The sequence below is a fragment of the Chiloscyllium punctatum genome, chromosome 10 (genome assembly GCF_047496795.1).
Source record: "Chiloscyllium punctatum isolate Juve2018m chromosome 10, sChiPun1.3, whole genome shotgun sequence".
Classification (NCBI taxonomy): domain Eukaryota; kingdom Metazoa; phylum Chordata; class Chondrichthyes; order Orectolobiformes; family Hemiscylliidae; genus Chiloscyllium; species Chiloscyllium punctatum.
This window is the reverse complement of record NC_092748.1, coordinates 11,227,336-11,242,989: the sequence shown is the minus strand read 5'-3', so window position 1 is coordinate 11,242,989 and position 15,654 is coordinate 11,227,336. Positions and strand designations below refer to the sequence as shown.

The 15,654-nt window shown below is 43.3% G+C and overlaps 1 protein-coding gene across 2 annotated transcripts in view; it reads right to left on the bottom strand.

Moving 5' to 3' along the window:
* Positions 1-571: 571 nt before the first annotated feature.
* Positions 572-15,654, bottom strand: part of fastkd2 (FAST kinase domains 2) — a 34,128-nt gene continuing 19,045 nt past the window's right edge. For both annotated transcript variants that reach the window (XM_072578517.1, XM_072578518.1), the window contains exons 7-12: positions 12,403-12,578; positions 9,397-9,560; positions 7,415-7,639; positions 5,767-5,854; positions 5,134-5,248; positions 572-2,058 (exon numbers count right to left, since the gene is read on the bottom strand). In XM_072578517.1, coding sequence (XP_072434618.1) covers positions 1,981-2,058; positions 5,134-5,248; positions 5,767-5,854; positions 7,415-7,639; positions 9,397-9,560; positions 12,403-12,578 — 846 coding nt within the window. In that variant the 3' untranslated portion in view covers positions 572-1,980. The remainder of the gene's footprint in view (positions 2,059-5,133; positions 5,249-5,766; positions 5,855-7,414; positions 7,640-9,396; positions 9,561-12,402; positions 12,579-15,654) is intronic.

The following is a 15,654-nucleotide window of genomic DNA, read 5'->3' as shown; positions in this document are numbered from 1 at the left end:
CTTATCCATATCCTCCTTAAATCAGGAGTAAAGGAACATGGCTTTGCTAGGGAAGACAGCTAGAAACAGTGACTGAGAGAGTGGGGCTGGACAAGTGCATTCTATCTCCATTGTAATCAAATGGGACACGGGTGGCTTTCTTTGTGGGCACACCTCAATAACTCTTTCACACACGTTCCACCAAATCTCAACATTCAAAAAAATGCACTCTTCAATACTCAGCCACAAAAGGAGGAGATAGGGACAGCTTCTTGGAACATATGAGCTCCACGAGATAAGACAGCAGCTCTGGAACCACCCCAGTGCAGAGTGACTTTGGTTATCAGGGTCTTAAGGCAATACAATAGTCAATATTGAGGCTTTGGCAGAAACTGAGCTAGCAAAGGAGCATTAGCTCACAGAGCTATCAGCACGATTCCAATTAGGGAAGCCAACGTGTCAGGCGATAGAGGGCATTGTAAACAGATCAGATACACTCTGTTGGAGCAAACGCAATTGCTTCATGGCTATATGACTACCTCTTGTAAACAACACATTTGGGACAACTGTGATGAAACTAAGAGATTTAAACTAATGTATTTTAATATGGTTTATTGCAACTTTGATTTCTTGCAATTCTAAGTTAAACATATGTATTTGTCTGTGCATTTGGAGTCGACAATTCCCCTTTAAAAACTATAATATTCATAATCTGAAGCAAGAGAAAATTATCCAGAGTTCCTTGGGAACTACCCAGAGGGCTTATGGGGAGAACTTTGCAAATTCTGCCTTTCATGGGCAATCTGTGCTGAGAAGTCTCTTAATTCCTGTCGTTAACAAACTTTTGTTTGGCTTTATTGATAAAACAAAAACTGCAATATTGCATGCTTTTGTTATAGTAAAAGACCAGTTTGGTCACAAAAGTGGGCGGCCTGGTGGCACAGTGGTTAGCACTGCTGCCTCACAGCGCCAGAGACCCGGGTTCAATTCCCGCCTCAGGCGACTGACTGTGTGGAGTTTGTACATTCTCCCTGTGTCTGCGTGGGTTTCCTCCCACAGTCCAAAGATGTGCAGGTCAGGTGAATGGGCCATGCTAAATAGCCCATAGTGTTAGGTAAAGGAGTAAATGTATGGGAATGGGTGGGTTACGCTTCGGCGGATCAGTGTGGACTTGTTGGGCCGAAGGGCCTGTTTCCACACTGTAAGTAATCTAATCTAATCTAAAGAAAAATTACAATCTATCCAACCAGGTTCCTGTTCTGATAGGTCTGGTGCTAACATCAACATGGTATTACCCGATAACAGGGACCACAAGATCATAATACAATCATCAATGTATATGGTCTAAAAGCAACTAGTCCTGAGAGAATTAGAGACAAATTCTTGAAGGGACTGGACACATTACAAAGGAGGACAAGCTCATTGTGTTGGGGGACTTCAGCACATACATAGGAGCTGTCTCTTGGACGTGCGATGGTGTTTCGGGATTTGAGATGTAGCGAAATGCAACAGCATCGCAACACACTTCTCCCAGGTTTTTGCAGTCACATGAAGATGTCAATCACTAACATCATCTTTACAGCAGGCCAAGTACAAGGACATTTGAATGCACACACAATCTGAACACTGGCATCAGACTAGACTTTATCATTACCCTGAAGAGCAACATAAAAGATGCAGTGCTCTACAGACTGGGCGATGCTATGCTTCCAGATGAAATTTACTATCTCACCAAAAAGAAGGCCAACTGATTCATTAAACCTGCCCCGCACATAATTAAGACAGGAAGTAGGGTGCATCCCACTACATTTCAGTCTGAACAGGAGATCAATTTGAATCGACAGTTTCAGGATAAACAATGAATCAGTTCAAGTTGGGGATATCAGTTCTCGCAGGGGGCAATGGCAGCAGAGACCAGTCGAAGAGTTTGAAGCCACCAGGAGCAATCAATTCCTTTGTTTTGTTCCCTCAGCACAAGTGGCACTGACTCTCACGACCCAATCATTCAGTGAAGATGGCACTCTTCAGGAAGCCAACTCGTTCATCTTCAGAGAGCTTCCCGAACTCATGTTCTGAGACCTGGAATAAACAAAGAGAAATCGGTGACAGAAAATCCAAGTCAAAATATCGAAGGAAGACAGCTTGCACAGTTGAAGGCATTTCAGTGCAATGGGTCTGCACTGGCTGTTTCGAAGAGCTGACTAATTAGTCCCACTCTGTTCCCATGTCCCTGCAATTTTTATCCAGCAATTATTTATCCAACTCTCTTTGACAGCGACAGCTGAATTTGTACGCTCCACCCTATCTAAGCTGTGCATTTGAAATCTTAACCACTTGTGTCAAAACTTTTTCTCACGACACGTCTGGTTCTTTTGCTATTCACCTTAAGTCGTCTTTGGTTACTTTGAGGGATCTAGAAATAGATTCTCCTGATTTCCTAAGGCAGCCTTCCCAGCATTCACTGATGTACCCTTCTTCCTTAGTTTAAAAGTACAGTGGTTTAGTCATCAAGTCACTGGATTAGTATGAAAAAGCAAAGACCTTTGAAGTGTAATCACTGATGTAGGAACATGGTGTCACTTTGTACACAGCAAGCTCCCACAACAGCAATGAGATAAATGACCAGATAATGTGTATTTTAGTTGATGGTCACAACATGGTAGATAATTTCCCAGCTGTTCTTGAAAAAAAAGAGCGCCACAACATATTTTATGTCAGCTTGCCTCATCTGAAAGGCTCAACCACAAGGTGGTATCGCGACAGTGCAGTATTCCCTCAGTACTGCACCGCGGTGTCAACCTGGATTTTCTGCTGAACTTGCTGGAATGAGAGAGAATTTGAATTCAGCTAAAACAAAGAAGCGTGGAAATAAAAGAACAACCTAAGTAAATATGAACACAAAGCTGTTTGCTGGTAGTAAGGAAACCCCACCAGGTTCACTAACGTTCTTTAAAGGAGGAAAGCCACCCGCCCTCCTGAGGTGGCCCAGATCCAGTCTCTGAAGTGGCCCTAGTGAGCCACGCAGTTGTCTCACAACATTTCAAAGGCAGCGCTTCACCATCACTTTCTCGATAGAATGTTTTAACACTTTGCATTCGTGACCCTGCTGAGATTGCTGTTCAACCAATTGCTTTTTTTGTCAGAAATATTAAACCAAGGGGAGCTCCCCTATTGGATACCAACACCGGCTGCCCATCTGAGCAAGATGCTTACATGAAGAATAGGAGTCAGATATAGTTATAGAGCCATAGAGATGTACAGCAGAGAAACAGACCCTTCGGTCCAACTCGTCCCTGTCAATCAGAAATCTTAAATTAATCTAGGCCCATTTTCCAGCATGTGGCCCATATCCTTCTAAATCTTTCCTATTCATATACCCATCCAGATGCCTTTTAAATGTTGTAATTGTACCAACCTCCACCACTTCCTCTATCAGTTCATTCCATACACACACACACCCTCTGCTTGAAAACATTGCTCCTTAGGTCCCTTTGAAATCATTCCCCTCTCACCCTAAACCTATGCCCTCTAGTTCTGGACTCCCCACCCTGGGGAAAAGACCTTGTCTACCCTCATGATCTTATAATGTGTATAAGGTCACCTCTCAACCTCCGACGCTCCAGGGAAAATAGCTCCACCCTATTCAGTCTCTCCCTATAGCTAAAATCGTTCAACCCTGGCAACATCCTTCTCTGAACCCTTTCATGTTTCACAACATCCTTCCGATAGGATGGAGACCAGAACTGCATGTAATACTCCAAAAATGGCCTAACCAATGCCCTGTACAGATGCAACATGGCCTCCCAACTCCTATACTCAACGCTCTGACCAATAAAGGAAAGCATATTAAATGCCTTCTTCACTATCCTATCTATGAGCCCCCCTTTCAAGGGACAATGAACCTGCACTCCAAGGTCTCTGTTCAGTGACACTCCTCAGGGCCTTACCATTAAGTGCATAAGTCCTAATTTGCCTTTCCAAAATGTACCTCACATTTATCTAAATTAAACTCCATCTGCCACTCCTCAGCCCATTGGCCCATCTGATCAAGATCCCATTGTACTCTGAGGTAACCTTCTTTGCTGTCCACCACACCTCCAATTTTCGTGTCATTTACAAACTTATTGGGTCAGGGTATTGAGTACAGGAGTTGGGAGGTCATGTTGCAGCTGTACAGGACATTGGTTAGGCCACTGTTGGAATATTGCGTGCAGTTCTGGTCTCCTTCCTATCGAAAGGATGTTGTGAAACATGAAAGGGTTCAGAAAAGATTTACAAGGAGGTTGCCAGGGTTGGAGGATCTGAGCTACAGGGAGAGGCTGAACAGGCTGGGGCTATTTTCTCTGGAGCGTCGGAGGCTGAGGGGTGACCTTATAGAGGTTCATAAAACCGTGAGGGGCATGGATAGGGTAAATAGACAAAGTCTTTTCCCTGGGGTTTGGGAGTCCAGAACTAGAGGGCATAGATTTAGGGAGAGAAAGGAAATATATAAAAGAGACCTAAGGGGCAGCTTTTTCACGCAGAGGATGGTACATGAATAGAACGAGATGCCAGAGGATGTGGTGGAGGCTGGTACAATTGCAACATTTAAAAGGCATCTGAATGGGCCTAGATTTGGTTGGGATAGCTGGTCGGCATGGACAAGTTGGACCGCAGGGTCTGTTTCCGTGCTGTACATCTGTATGACTCTGACTCTGACTCCTACGTTCACATCCAAATCATTTATATAAAATGACAAAGATTGATTAGCCTCCCATAGTTTTGCAAATTAAATAAATTGGGAAAAGGGTTACAGGCTCCATTTCCTAATTCCCTCAGGGATCTGTGCTCAGCAGCAGCTAGAGAAATGGGAAGTGAATACGTGGGGACATTGATCAGCATACATGTCCTCTTGGAGCAGTTGTACAGCTACACAGCTCAGAGTGAATGTTGGCTACAGATAAAAGAGGTCTTTTAACTACAAATCTGAGATACTATGCTATTGACAGATGATATTTAAGGCAACAGTCCAATACAATTCGAAAACTTCATTCATTTGCAGAATTATCATTACAGTCGGAGTGTCCAAAAGTAGAATTTTTAGTTTTGCACAAATCCAACCTTTCTAGCAGATTAGGCAGGTCACATCCCAAGGAGACCATTAGAAATACTCACCAATACCACATGGTACCCCAGCAATTTGAGATGGCGAATCCTCATTGCCAACTTGTCCTTGGGGTGCGCTGTGCCAAAGCAAAAGGCAGATACTGGAGCATGAAGCACAGCCACTCTGCAGAATACAAAATGATGGTTATTACCAGGGGTGGGGGTGGAGGGGGGGGGGAACATTACAATGACATGACAGGTTGATGCTATTACAGTCGGACTTCATTTGAAATAATTACCTCGTTGCTTAAACTAATATCTTTCATTTCTCTTTCCCCAAGACACTCCCCGCCCTATCAATTGCTGGTTTGCTTTGTAACCTGTCTTTCTGAATGAAAGAATAAGAGTGAAACCGGTTGCTCTCCCCAGTCTTTCAGATAGTGTCTAGACAGGTGAAAATTACACAGATAACACACGAGGAAGCCACAATAATGGACTGCACCATTAACCAAGATTTGAACCAATTGTTTGGAAACTGTGAATCACAGGCCTCATATAATGACAATGGTGTAGAAAATGTTGTATATAGGGCTCGTGAAGAAATTTGTATCAATCCTTTGAAAAGGCATTTTAATCATAACTCTGCGTGACCAAGGACACCAACACAATTGCATCAATCAATAGATTTACAGTAATCCTTACCGCTGTACGTTACTCTCATTGGCAATCTCATCATCCTGAGGAATGGGAACCACATTCTTACTCTTTTGGTCAAAAGCAATTGTGTAATCTTGATGGGAGCACAGAAACAGAGATTATTGTTGTGGAAAGCAGATTGGAAAAGTTTCCATGCAGACAAAAAAATATTACTTGCATTTCTACACCTAGTCCATTCATTTCCACTGAGATTTGAAAACTCTAGTGATGTTCTCCATCGTCAAAACCGTCCACTTGCGAATCCATAATATTGCTCATCTCTGCTCCTGTCTCAGGCTCTCTGCTGCCAAAACCCTCATGCAAGCTTCTGCTCCACCCAGAACTGACTCTTCCAAGTGACATGATTCCTGCTGACTTCTGCATGGTTTCTCGATGGTTGCCGTGACCAGCAGTGAAAATTTCTTCCAGGGTCATACTTCTGGACCATGCTCGTGCCAACTCTTTGAAAGAGTTAGCAGCTTAGTCCTATTCCCCTGGTCTTTGTAAGAGCTGAACAAATCTTACCCTCACAACTACATATTCAAATTCCTTTTGCAAAGCATTTTTGAACCTGCCTCTGACTCACTTTCAGGCAGTGGATTCCAAGTTGTAATTTACTGTGTTAAAGAAACCTCATCTCCCCTTTGATTCTTTTTGCCATTAATCTAAATCTGTGTCCTTTATTACTGATTCTGTCACCACAGAGTAATAAAGCATGGAAACAGACCCGTTCAGTCCAACTCAACCATGCTGACCAGATATCCTAAATTACTGTAGTCCCATTTCCCAGTATTTGGCTCATATCCCTCTAAACCCTTTCTATTCATATACCCATTCAGATGCCTTTTAAATGTTACAATTGTACCAGCCTCCATCACTTCCTCTGGCAGCTCATTCCATACACGCACCACCCTCAGCGTGAAAAAGTTGCCCTTAAAGTTCTTTTTAAATCTTTCCCCTTTCACCCTAAACCTCTGCCCTCTAGTTTTCAATTCCCCTCCCTGCTCATTATTTTATAAACCTCAATAAGGTCACCCCTCAGCCTCCACAGCTTCAGGGAAAACAGCCCCAGCCTATTCAGCCTCTCCCTGTAGCTCAAACCCTCCGACCCTGGCAACATCCTTGTAATTCTTTTTTTGAACTCTCTCCAAGTTTCACAACATCTGTCCTATAGCAACGAGACCAGAACTAAACACGGTATTCCAGAAGTGTCCTGTATAGCTGCAGTGTGATATTCCAGTTGCTTTACTCAATGCACTGACCAATAAAAGCAAGTATACCAAACACCGTCTTCACCACCCTGGATAGCAGTGACTCCAATTTCAAGGAACTATGTGCCTGCACTCCAAGGTCCCTTTGTCCCTAGGCGTCACCATTAAGTGTTTGAGTCCTACCCAATTGAAGCATTTTCTACTTATTTGCTCTATCAAACTCTCATTTCGACAGGGTCTGTAAAGTCTATCTTTTCAGAAGAAAGATCTCAAGTTCTTCTGTCTCTCCACTTGAATGAAGTTCCATGTCCTTGTCTCATTCTGACAAACTAGCTCTCCTCCCTCTACAAGTCCTAATATCCTCTTAGTGATGGACACTTTCTGAGCCACTAAAAAAAAAGTTTTCAGGTAACTGCTCACTTTAAAACAAAATGCTCACGCACCGATAAAATGTAAGTTTTTCAACACCACGCCCTGCTGATAGAGGCTGCTGTCGCCCAAGATGGCGTCCACTGTTTTCTGTAACTCTGCATTCACCGGATGACTGGACAATGAGGGACTGGCAGCATTGCGATTATCCGAGTGCCTGAGGAAGGATGGATTTTCTAACTCCAGGCACAGGTTAATGCCCTGAAGCATCTGCTCATTCGCCTCATGGTAGGCATTGCCTGGAACAGATCAAATTAGAGAGAGTCTCAAAGCAATGACAAATAATGTTTATTGTGGTTTAGTTGCACTTTGACTGAAACGATCCAGGTTGGAATAGTCCAGAAAGCCAAGCGGTGAAAATATTTTCTCTCAGAGGATCACGTACCTTTGGAAGTGTCTTCCCAAAAAAGGTGGGAGATGCAGAGTCCACGAATATTTTGACGGCAGAGGAAGAGAGGTTTCTTTTAAGTGAGGGGCAATAAGTTATCAGGGATAAGTGAGAATGTGGATCTGAAATTACAACCACGGGTGGCACAGTGGTGCAGTGGACCCAGGTTCAACTCTACCCTCGGGCAACTATCTGTGTGGAATTCGCACATAGTCCCCGCGAGTGCTTGGATTACCTGCAGTGCTCCAGTTTCCTACCACAGTCCAAAGATGTACAGATTAGGTGGACTGGCCATGCAAAATTGTCCACGGTGTCCAGGGTGTATAGGCTTAGAGGATGAGCCAATGAAAATGCAGGGTTAAAGGGATTGGGTAGTTCCGCACTGTAAGGGTTCTGTGATACAACCAGATCAAGCATGATTCTATAGAATGGCAGAGCTGGGTCAATGGGTTGAACGGCCTACATCTGTTCCTTGTTTGGATGACAGAACCGGATCTAATCGTTACACACAGAAAGAGGTACATGTTTCAAACACGTATCTCCTAACCTAACCAGCACAGTTTCAATTTCAAGTGAATTTGCAATTAAATGTCCAGCGTGACTTTCAATTAATACAGGTGACCGTTTTCTTTCGCAAAAACAATTCTCAACTGTAAATATTTGCTGCTACAAATGTATTAAGGCTGTGTTAATTCCAGCAAATTGAGCATGGAAGTGATTTGGGGGTGGGGAGGTGTGGAGAGGTAGTAAAGCAGAGACAGTGGGTTTGTTCTCCAATGGGCAGGATATGACCAGTCTCATCTCCAAGCACTGGGGCTGCAGCTTTTCACCAGTTTTACAAATGACTTGGACAAGGAAACAGAGTTGCAGATCCAGATTTGCTATTTGCACAAAGCACTGTGGTATAGTAAGAAATCTGGTTGAAAGCAGAACATTGTAAAGGGACACAGAATGGGCAAGGTGGTGGAAGATGGAGTTCAATGTGGGGAAATGTCTGAGATCATCAACTTTGTTACAAAGGAGATTACAATAAAAGATTAGTGGACAGATACAACGCAACACTGCCCTTATCTCAATTTATAGGAAGTCCTTATTAGACCATGGTCAGCGTGTTATGTGTCGGTCTACACATCATATTTCATGTATGATAGAATGGATTTGACATCATACTTCAGGAAGTATATGTTGGGGGTGGAGATGGGGGCAACTGAAAATGTCAAATTGGGGATTAATAGATTTTTGTTGGGTAAGGGCAGAAAGGCAACATTAAGGGGTTATGCTTAAGATCAACCATGATCTAATTTAATGGTAGCGCAGATTCAAGGGTCTGAATGCATTCGGCTTGCTCCGAACAGTTCAAAAGGTTTAGAAAGAGCAAAGTCGCTATAGTCCCAGAGGACCATGGGGCTGCTCTCTCATGAGAGAGAGAGAGAGAGAGAGAGAGAAAGACACACACACCCACAATGGATGGTCAGTTTAACTTGAGGGTCACCTCAGGTAAAGTTGAGAAGATGGTAGCCTGGATGCCACGGGAATTGAACCCATGCTGCTGGCGTCATCCTGCATCGCAAACCAGCCGACCAGCCAACTCAGCTATCGATCACTCACCTGAAGAACAAAGTTCATTCAGAATGTCATCCTGGAACAGTTGGTTTAGAGCAGCCTGGGGATAGTGGCCCATCAGACACAAAGAATAAACACCTCGGAGAAGCTCCAGCGAAGAGCACTTCGACAAATACAATTCAAACACATCACTCAAAGTCTGTAGGAATCTGTGGGGGGGGGGGTAAGGACACAAAAAAATACTAAATTCTTCTTCCAAAACCAGTCAAAATGCCAGGGTCAAGGCTGACATTGAACATCAACTTGCAAAACAGATTTCTACAGTACGTCTACACACCCTCATACAAGTTCAAAGTTAATTTGCTCTCCACATTTTATTTTTGCGGTTTCCCTACATATCACCCACAAACATTTGTAGGAAACAGGTCATTCCGCCCAAATAGTCTTCTCCCCGGGATTAAAGGAGCAGGCAACATGGATTCTTATGAGCTCAGAGACACAAAGCAGGAAGTAGTTGTGAGTGGTTGTCTTTTAAGCTGGACAGATGTGTGCAGAGGTATTCTGCCAGGGGTTTGCCTTGGGAACAGTGCTTTCATTGATTAGTATATATATTAATAACTTAGAATTGGGTAAATTTCCAGGAATTTGGATGACACAGAACTGAAATGCAGGAGCAGAGTTCAGAAGGAAATGGACTGACAAAATTGGGCAATAGACAGCAGATGCAATTGAAGGCACGCAAACATAAAGTGGTCCATTTGAGCAGCAAGAGTGAGAAGATGTAATACAAACTAAAAGGCATGGGTACAGGATCAGGGAGTCTCCTCTGTGACACCCTGGTTCACTTCTCCCTCACCCCTGACCCTTCATCCCCCTATCATGGCACCTTCCTGTGCAATCACAAATGGCGTAACATTTGTCCTTTTAACCCCTCCTTCCTCACTAACCATGGCCCGAACGCTCCTTCATGGCGAAACAGTTATTTCGTTGTATTTCTTTCAAACTAATCTTTTGGTATTCGCTGTTCACAATGTGGTCTCTGCTACACCGAGGAAGCTAAAGACAGACTTGGTGATCACTTTGTGAAACATCACTGTTCAGTCTGCAAGCATGACCCCTGACTTTCTGGTCACCTGTGACTTTAATACACTAACCTTGCTCTCACATTCAGGTTTCTGTTCATGGCCTGCTGCAGTACTCAGTGAAGCTCAAAGCAAGCAGGAGGAACAACACCTCATCTTCTGTTTAGGCACCTCACAGTCTTTCAGGGCTCAACAATGAGTTTAACAACTTCAGACCATAAACTCTGGTCTCAGTTTTGTTTCACAGCCCAAGTGATAACCCCCTGGGGTGTGGCTTTCTTGATTTTGCTTTCTGATATCAGCACACAACATGAGGTTTATTTGGAAATACACCTTTCAGAGCATTGCTGCTTCATCAGATGGTTTTGGAGTACAAGGTTGTAAGACACAGAATGGATAGCAAAGGTTATCTGTGTTCTGTGATCTTATACTTCACAACCACCAGATGAAGGAGCAGCACTCTGAAAGCTAGTGCTTCCAAATAAACCTGTTGGACTATAACCTAGTATTGTGTGATTTTTAACTTTGTCCACCCCAGTCCAACAACAGCACCTCCAAATCATGATCCATTATTAACACCAAGCCCGGACCTCTCTTACTGCCCAAATCCATCAACACTCATCTTGCTTTTGTGACACCTTGACCTCTAAGCTTCCTCATCCTCTAACCTGTCCTTAACCAGCTACTAACAACCAAAATGAAACTGGAAATGATGGTCTAGTGCTAACTTCAGTGGACTAGTAACCCAACTGGATTCTCTGGGTTTACATCCAACTATGGGGATTTAAATTACTTCATAATAACTGTAATTGGGAACTAGTCCATTGTGACCATGAAACTAACAACAACTGTTATAAAGACCACTTGGTTCACTAATGCACTCTATCCTCCTGGCCAACGTGTGACTCCACACCAACAGCAATGTGGTTGAACCTGAACAGGCCTCTGAAATGGCATAGCAAGCCATTTGGTTCAAGGATCAGCATCAGTCGAATGAAAATGTCAAAAAATGAAAAGGCTTTTAAACAATCCAGGACCAAATATGAATGAGGTAGGAAGCAGATACGACCTTAAATAGTTCATAAAATAGGTTTACTTGAGTATTAACTAGACATCAAAATTTATTTCAACAATACTGAGTTTGTATAATGAATGTAAAGGGGTACTAGTCAAATTGTCTCATGTTGAAGATGATCATTGCCTAGTACTTGTGCAGTGCAAATTTATTTGCTGCTTGTCAATGCCAGCCTGGTTATTGTCCAGGTCTTGCTGTATTTGGACATGGAGTGCTTCAGTACCTGAACAGTGGTAAATGGTGCTGAACATTGTACAATCATCAGCGACAGTGCCCACTTCTGAGCTTACAATGGAGGGGAGGTCATTGATGATGGTTGGGCCTAGGACACTACTCTGAGGAACTCCTGCAGAAATGTCCTGGAGCTGAGACCACCTTCCACATGCCAGGTATGGAATCAGCGGAGTTTTCACCTCATGATTCTTGACCATGTTAGCCAAAATGCTTACTGCAAACCTCAGGGATATGAAGATGCTAAATATTTAAAATTATCACCTTAAGTTATCTTGCCTGCCTTGTTCAAGGGCAATTAGGAATGGACAATAAGTGCTGGCCTTGCCAGTGACATCCACATGCTATCAACAATTTAAAAAAACGAATTAGTCTACAACAGATATAACAAAAAGAAAATATGTGAGGTGGCTGTTGTTTCAGCTATAAAGCCTGGAATTTTCTCTGCAAACCTCTTTGTCCCTTCACCTCTCTCTCCTTTTGAGATATGCCTCACAACCCATGCTCTGACTATATTTTTGCTCACCTGTGCTTATGGCACCACGGTGATAACACACCCATGATGCACTTTGGGATGCTCGGTTACATTAGAGATGATTTCGGAATGCGAGTTGCTGTGGTATTAGTGCAAGGAAAACTCGAACAGGCGCTACATAAACTTACTGCTCCATCAATCCCTCATCTGGTCGATGGTTCAGCAGGGAATACACGCGAAGAACTGACAGCACATCCTTCAAAGTCAAGGACTCGGAATTTGCCAGCATAGTCTGTGCAAACGCATTCATCAACTCGATATGGCGAAAGTTGAGCTCCGAAAATAGCACTAGGAAGAGAATTAGCTAGAACAGAGAACAGTGAAATAACGCTAGATGTTTTCTGTGCTCATCAAGGTATGAATTACATTCTGGAGCAGCACAGCGTCTTCCCACTTTCAGTGTAAGCCAGTTATTATTGGCAGGTTCTTGATTTCATTACCTTTTGTATGAAAAAGTATTTCTTGATATGACTCCTGACTGGCCGAACTCTAAATTTAAGGTTTTGCCCGTGTTCTGGACTTTGCACCAGACTAAATGGTTTCTCTCCATCTAACCCACCAAATCCTTTTCTCACCAAATTGGACCCCCTGCCAAACTTGTAGAGGGGTGCGTCTGGGTGGGATGCTCTTCAGAGGGTTGGTGTCAACTCGATGGGACGATTGGTCTGCTTCCACACTGTAGGGATTCCATGAGTTTATACTCAAGAGAATGCATGCACATTACACAAAACTATTTTTTTCATAAATTAATCCTTTATGGCCTGGCTTTGCACAATCATGAAGTGTTTCAGAAAAGGCCTCCACCACATGAAGGGTGTTTCAGTGAAGCACACGAGACTCCAAGAGCTTTAATGGCTGTTTGACTGCAGCTCAAACATTACTTGAATGTGTAGTTTCTCAAATGATGAAGGGATAAGACTATGGATTAGGAGGTCACAATCTAAAGGTATACAAAATCAAATCTTGACGCAACATAAGGTGCTAGTCCTGGGTAAGAGCAAATCTTTCCAACAGGCTGTTGACTTGGTGGGTATGCACTGCCACTGAATTCCTCCAAGCAACAGTTAGACCTGTACGGTGACAGTGGTCTTGTTTGAGATACTGGGTAACATTAATCTGGTCCACAGTGAGCTCCTGGATTAGTTTTGATTCTATAATGGCATGGGAGGGAAATTCCTTCAACTCAACCCTCAGCCTGTCATTGGCTTAACTTTATCTGGTTTCATTCCTCTCTGAACATTGAATCATTTCCGATGAGGCGTGGATTGTCATTATTGTAATGCATAAGACGTCGCAGTCACGTGAGTACAGGTTGGATGATGCACGGAGTCTTTTGTACACCACTGTCCATCTGAAGATGGACCAAGAAAATTGATTTAATAGATATCAGCTTATTCTGTCCACATCTCATCTGTATTACACTACTCACTTTCTAACAGGCATCTGCTTTCCCAAAGAGGGCAAGGAGAAGGCAGAGCATGGGAAAGAAAAGGGGATCACAGCTATTGAAGGGTGGCTGTCTTAGTCCGAGACATTGGAGAGACTGAGAGATAGTCACAGAAGAATCAATTCCTGATGAGGTCCAATCTCAGAGAGGTGCAGGGAGAGAAAGATAAAGTCAGAATTCACTATGAAACTGCAACTGCTCTTGTTTATTAATTGATCTTGTTTTGTAATGTGAGAATTATTAGAGTCAGGAGATTGAGGCAAAATTTTAAACACACAAAAAAAGACTGTGGTTATTTGCACCCCAAGCACTAGAGGGAGCACTTCCTGCATAGTTTCAGTGTCAGGCAGCTGGAAGTAAGAGCTGCCTTTGAATGGAGGTCTACTTTCTGTCGTTGAATTATGCACAAGCTGGTGTCTTATAAATGTCTCCTTTTAAAACAAGGTCAGACAATGGAAAAGTCTGCTACTACTCAGGCAGCAAACATTTTAAGTGTCAGGATCTTCTGTATACAGGCCATACCTTGGGTGATAACAACAAGATTTATTTTCCCTACAAACAAACCGTGGGCGGCATGGTGGCACAGTGGTTAGCACTGCTGCCTCGCAGCGCCAGAGACCCGGGTTCAATTCCCGCCTCAGGCGACTGACTGTGTGGAGTTTGCACATTCTCCCCGTGTCTGTGTGGGTTTCCTCCGGGTGCTATGGTTTCCTCCCAAAGACCTGCAGACCAGGTGAATTGGCCATGCTAAATTGCCCGTAGTGTTAGGTAAAGGGGTAAATGTAGGGGAATGGGTGGGTTGCGCTTCGGCGGGTCGGTGTGGACTTGTTGGGCCGAAGGGTCTGTTTCCACACTGTAAGTAATCTAATCTAAAACGCTATGTTTTTAACTGTGGAGAATCACCATTGGGAAACATGCTTAAGAAATGGATTTTAATTAAAATATTTAAAGATCAAAAATAATCACTTGATTTGGGATTCAACAGCACGACCCTGGGATTGAGAATCCCATCAAGCTGGGCTGCGTAGAAACCTTCTGTATAAGCCTTTCCAAGTTGTGCACTTATTCAAATAAATCAAAAGAAAATATCAATCAGTGGTTACAAACGCAGTGCTACAATGACCTTTGTGCAATAGTGAAAACTTCAGTTACATTTAATTTTCACTTAGGGTTTGCTCTTTTTAAATTGACTCCAGGAGCTAATCCCAATATATTACAATTGACAGTCTTCTCATACAATATTGCACCTTACAATGTTTCCATTCAGCTCGAATGACAATATTTCATTATAATGACTGAAAATGAATTTGAGCTTCTCCCAATTATTTGTGCCATAAATTTCAACTGTGACAGTGCCATCAGAGAATCCATGACTGGGCAAAGAGCCAGTGAGAGGACACAGGGGGTTGTCCATGATAACTTGCAGACCAGAAGCAATATTATAAAAACATACATATCTGGTCAAATACAAAATAAATACAAAGTGCATGGTGGCTTAGTGGTTAGCGCTGCTGCCTCTCAGTGCCAGAGACCCAGGTTCGATTCCTGTGAATCTAATGGTAGCTAGGAAAATGTTGGTTTTCATACAGAAGGTAGGGTTGGGGGAGGGGTTAAGGAGTAAACAATAGGTGGAGATAGAGCCCAAAGAGTGAGAAGAACAATTGGACAGACAGAGGAGGGGTGTTGGCTCAGTGGTTAGCACTGCTGCCTCACAGCGCCTGGGACCCGGGTTTGATTCCACTCTCGGGTGACTGTGTGGCACATTCTCCCAGTGTCTGTGAGAGTTTCCTCTGGGTGCTCTGGCTTCCTCCCACAATCTAAGGATGTGCAGGTTAGGTGAATTGCACATCGCATTCAGGGATGTGTACAGTTAGGTGCATTAGTTAGGAGTAAATATAGACTAATAGGTTAGGGGAATGGGTCTGGGTGGGTT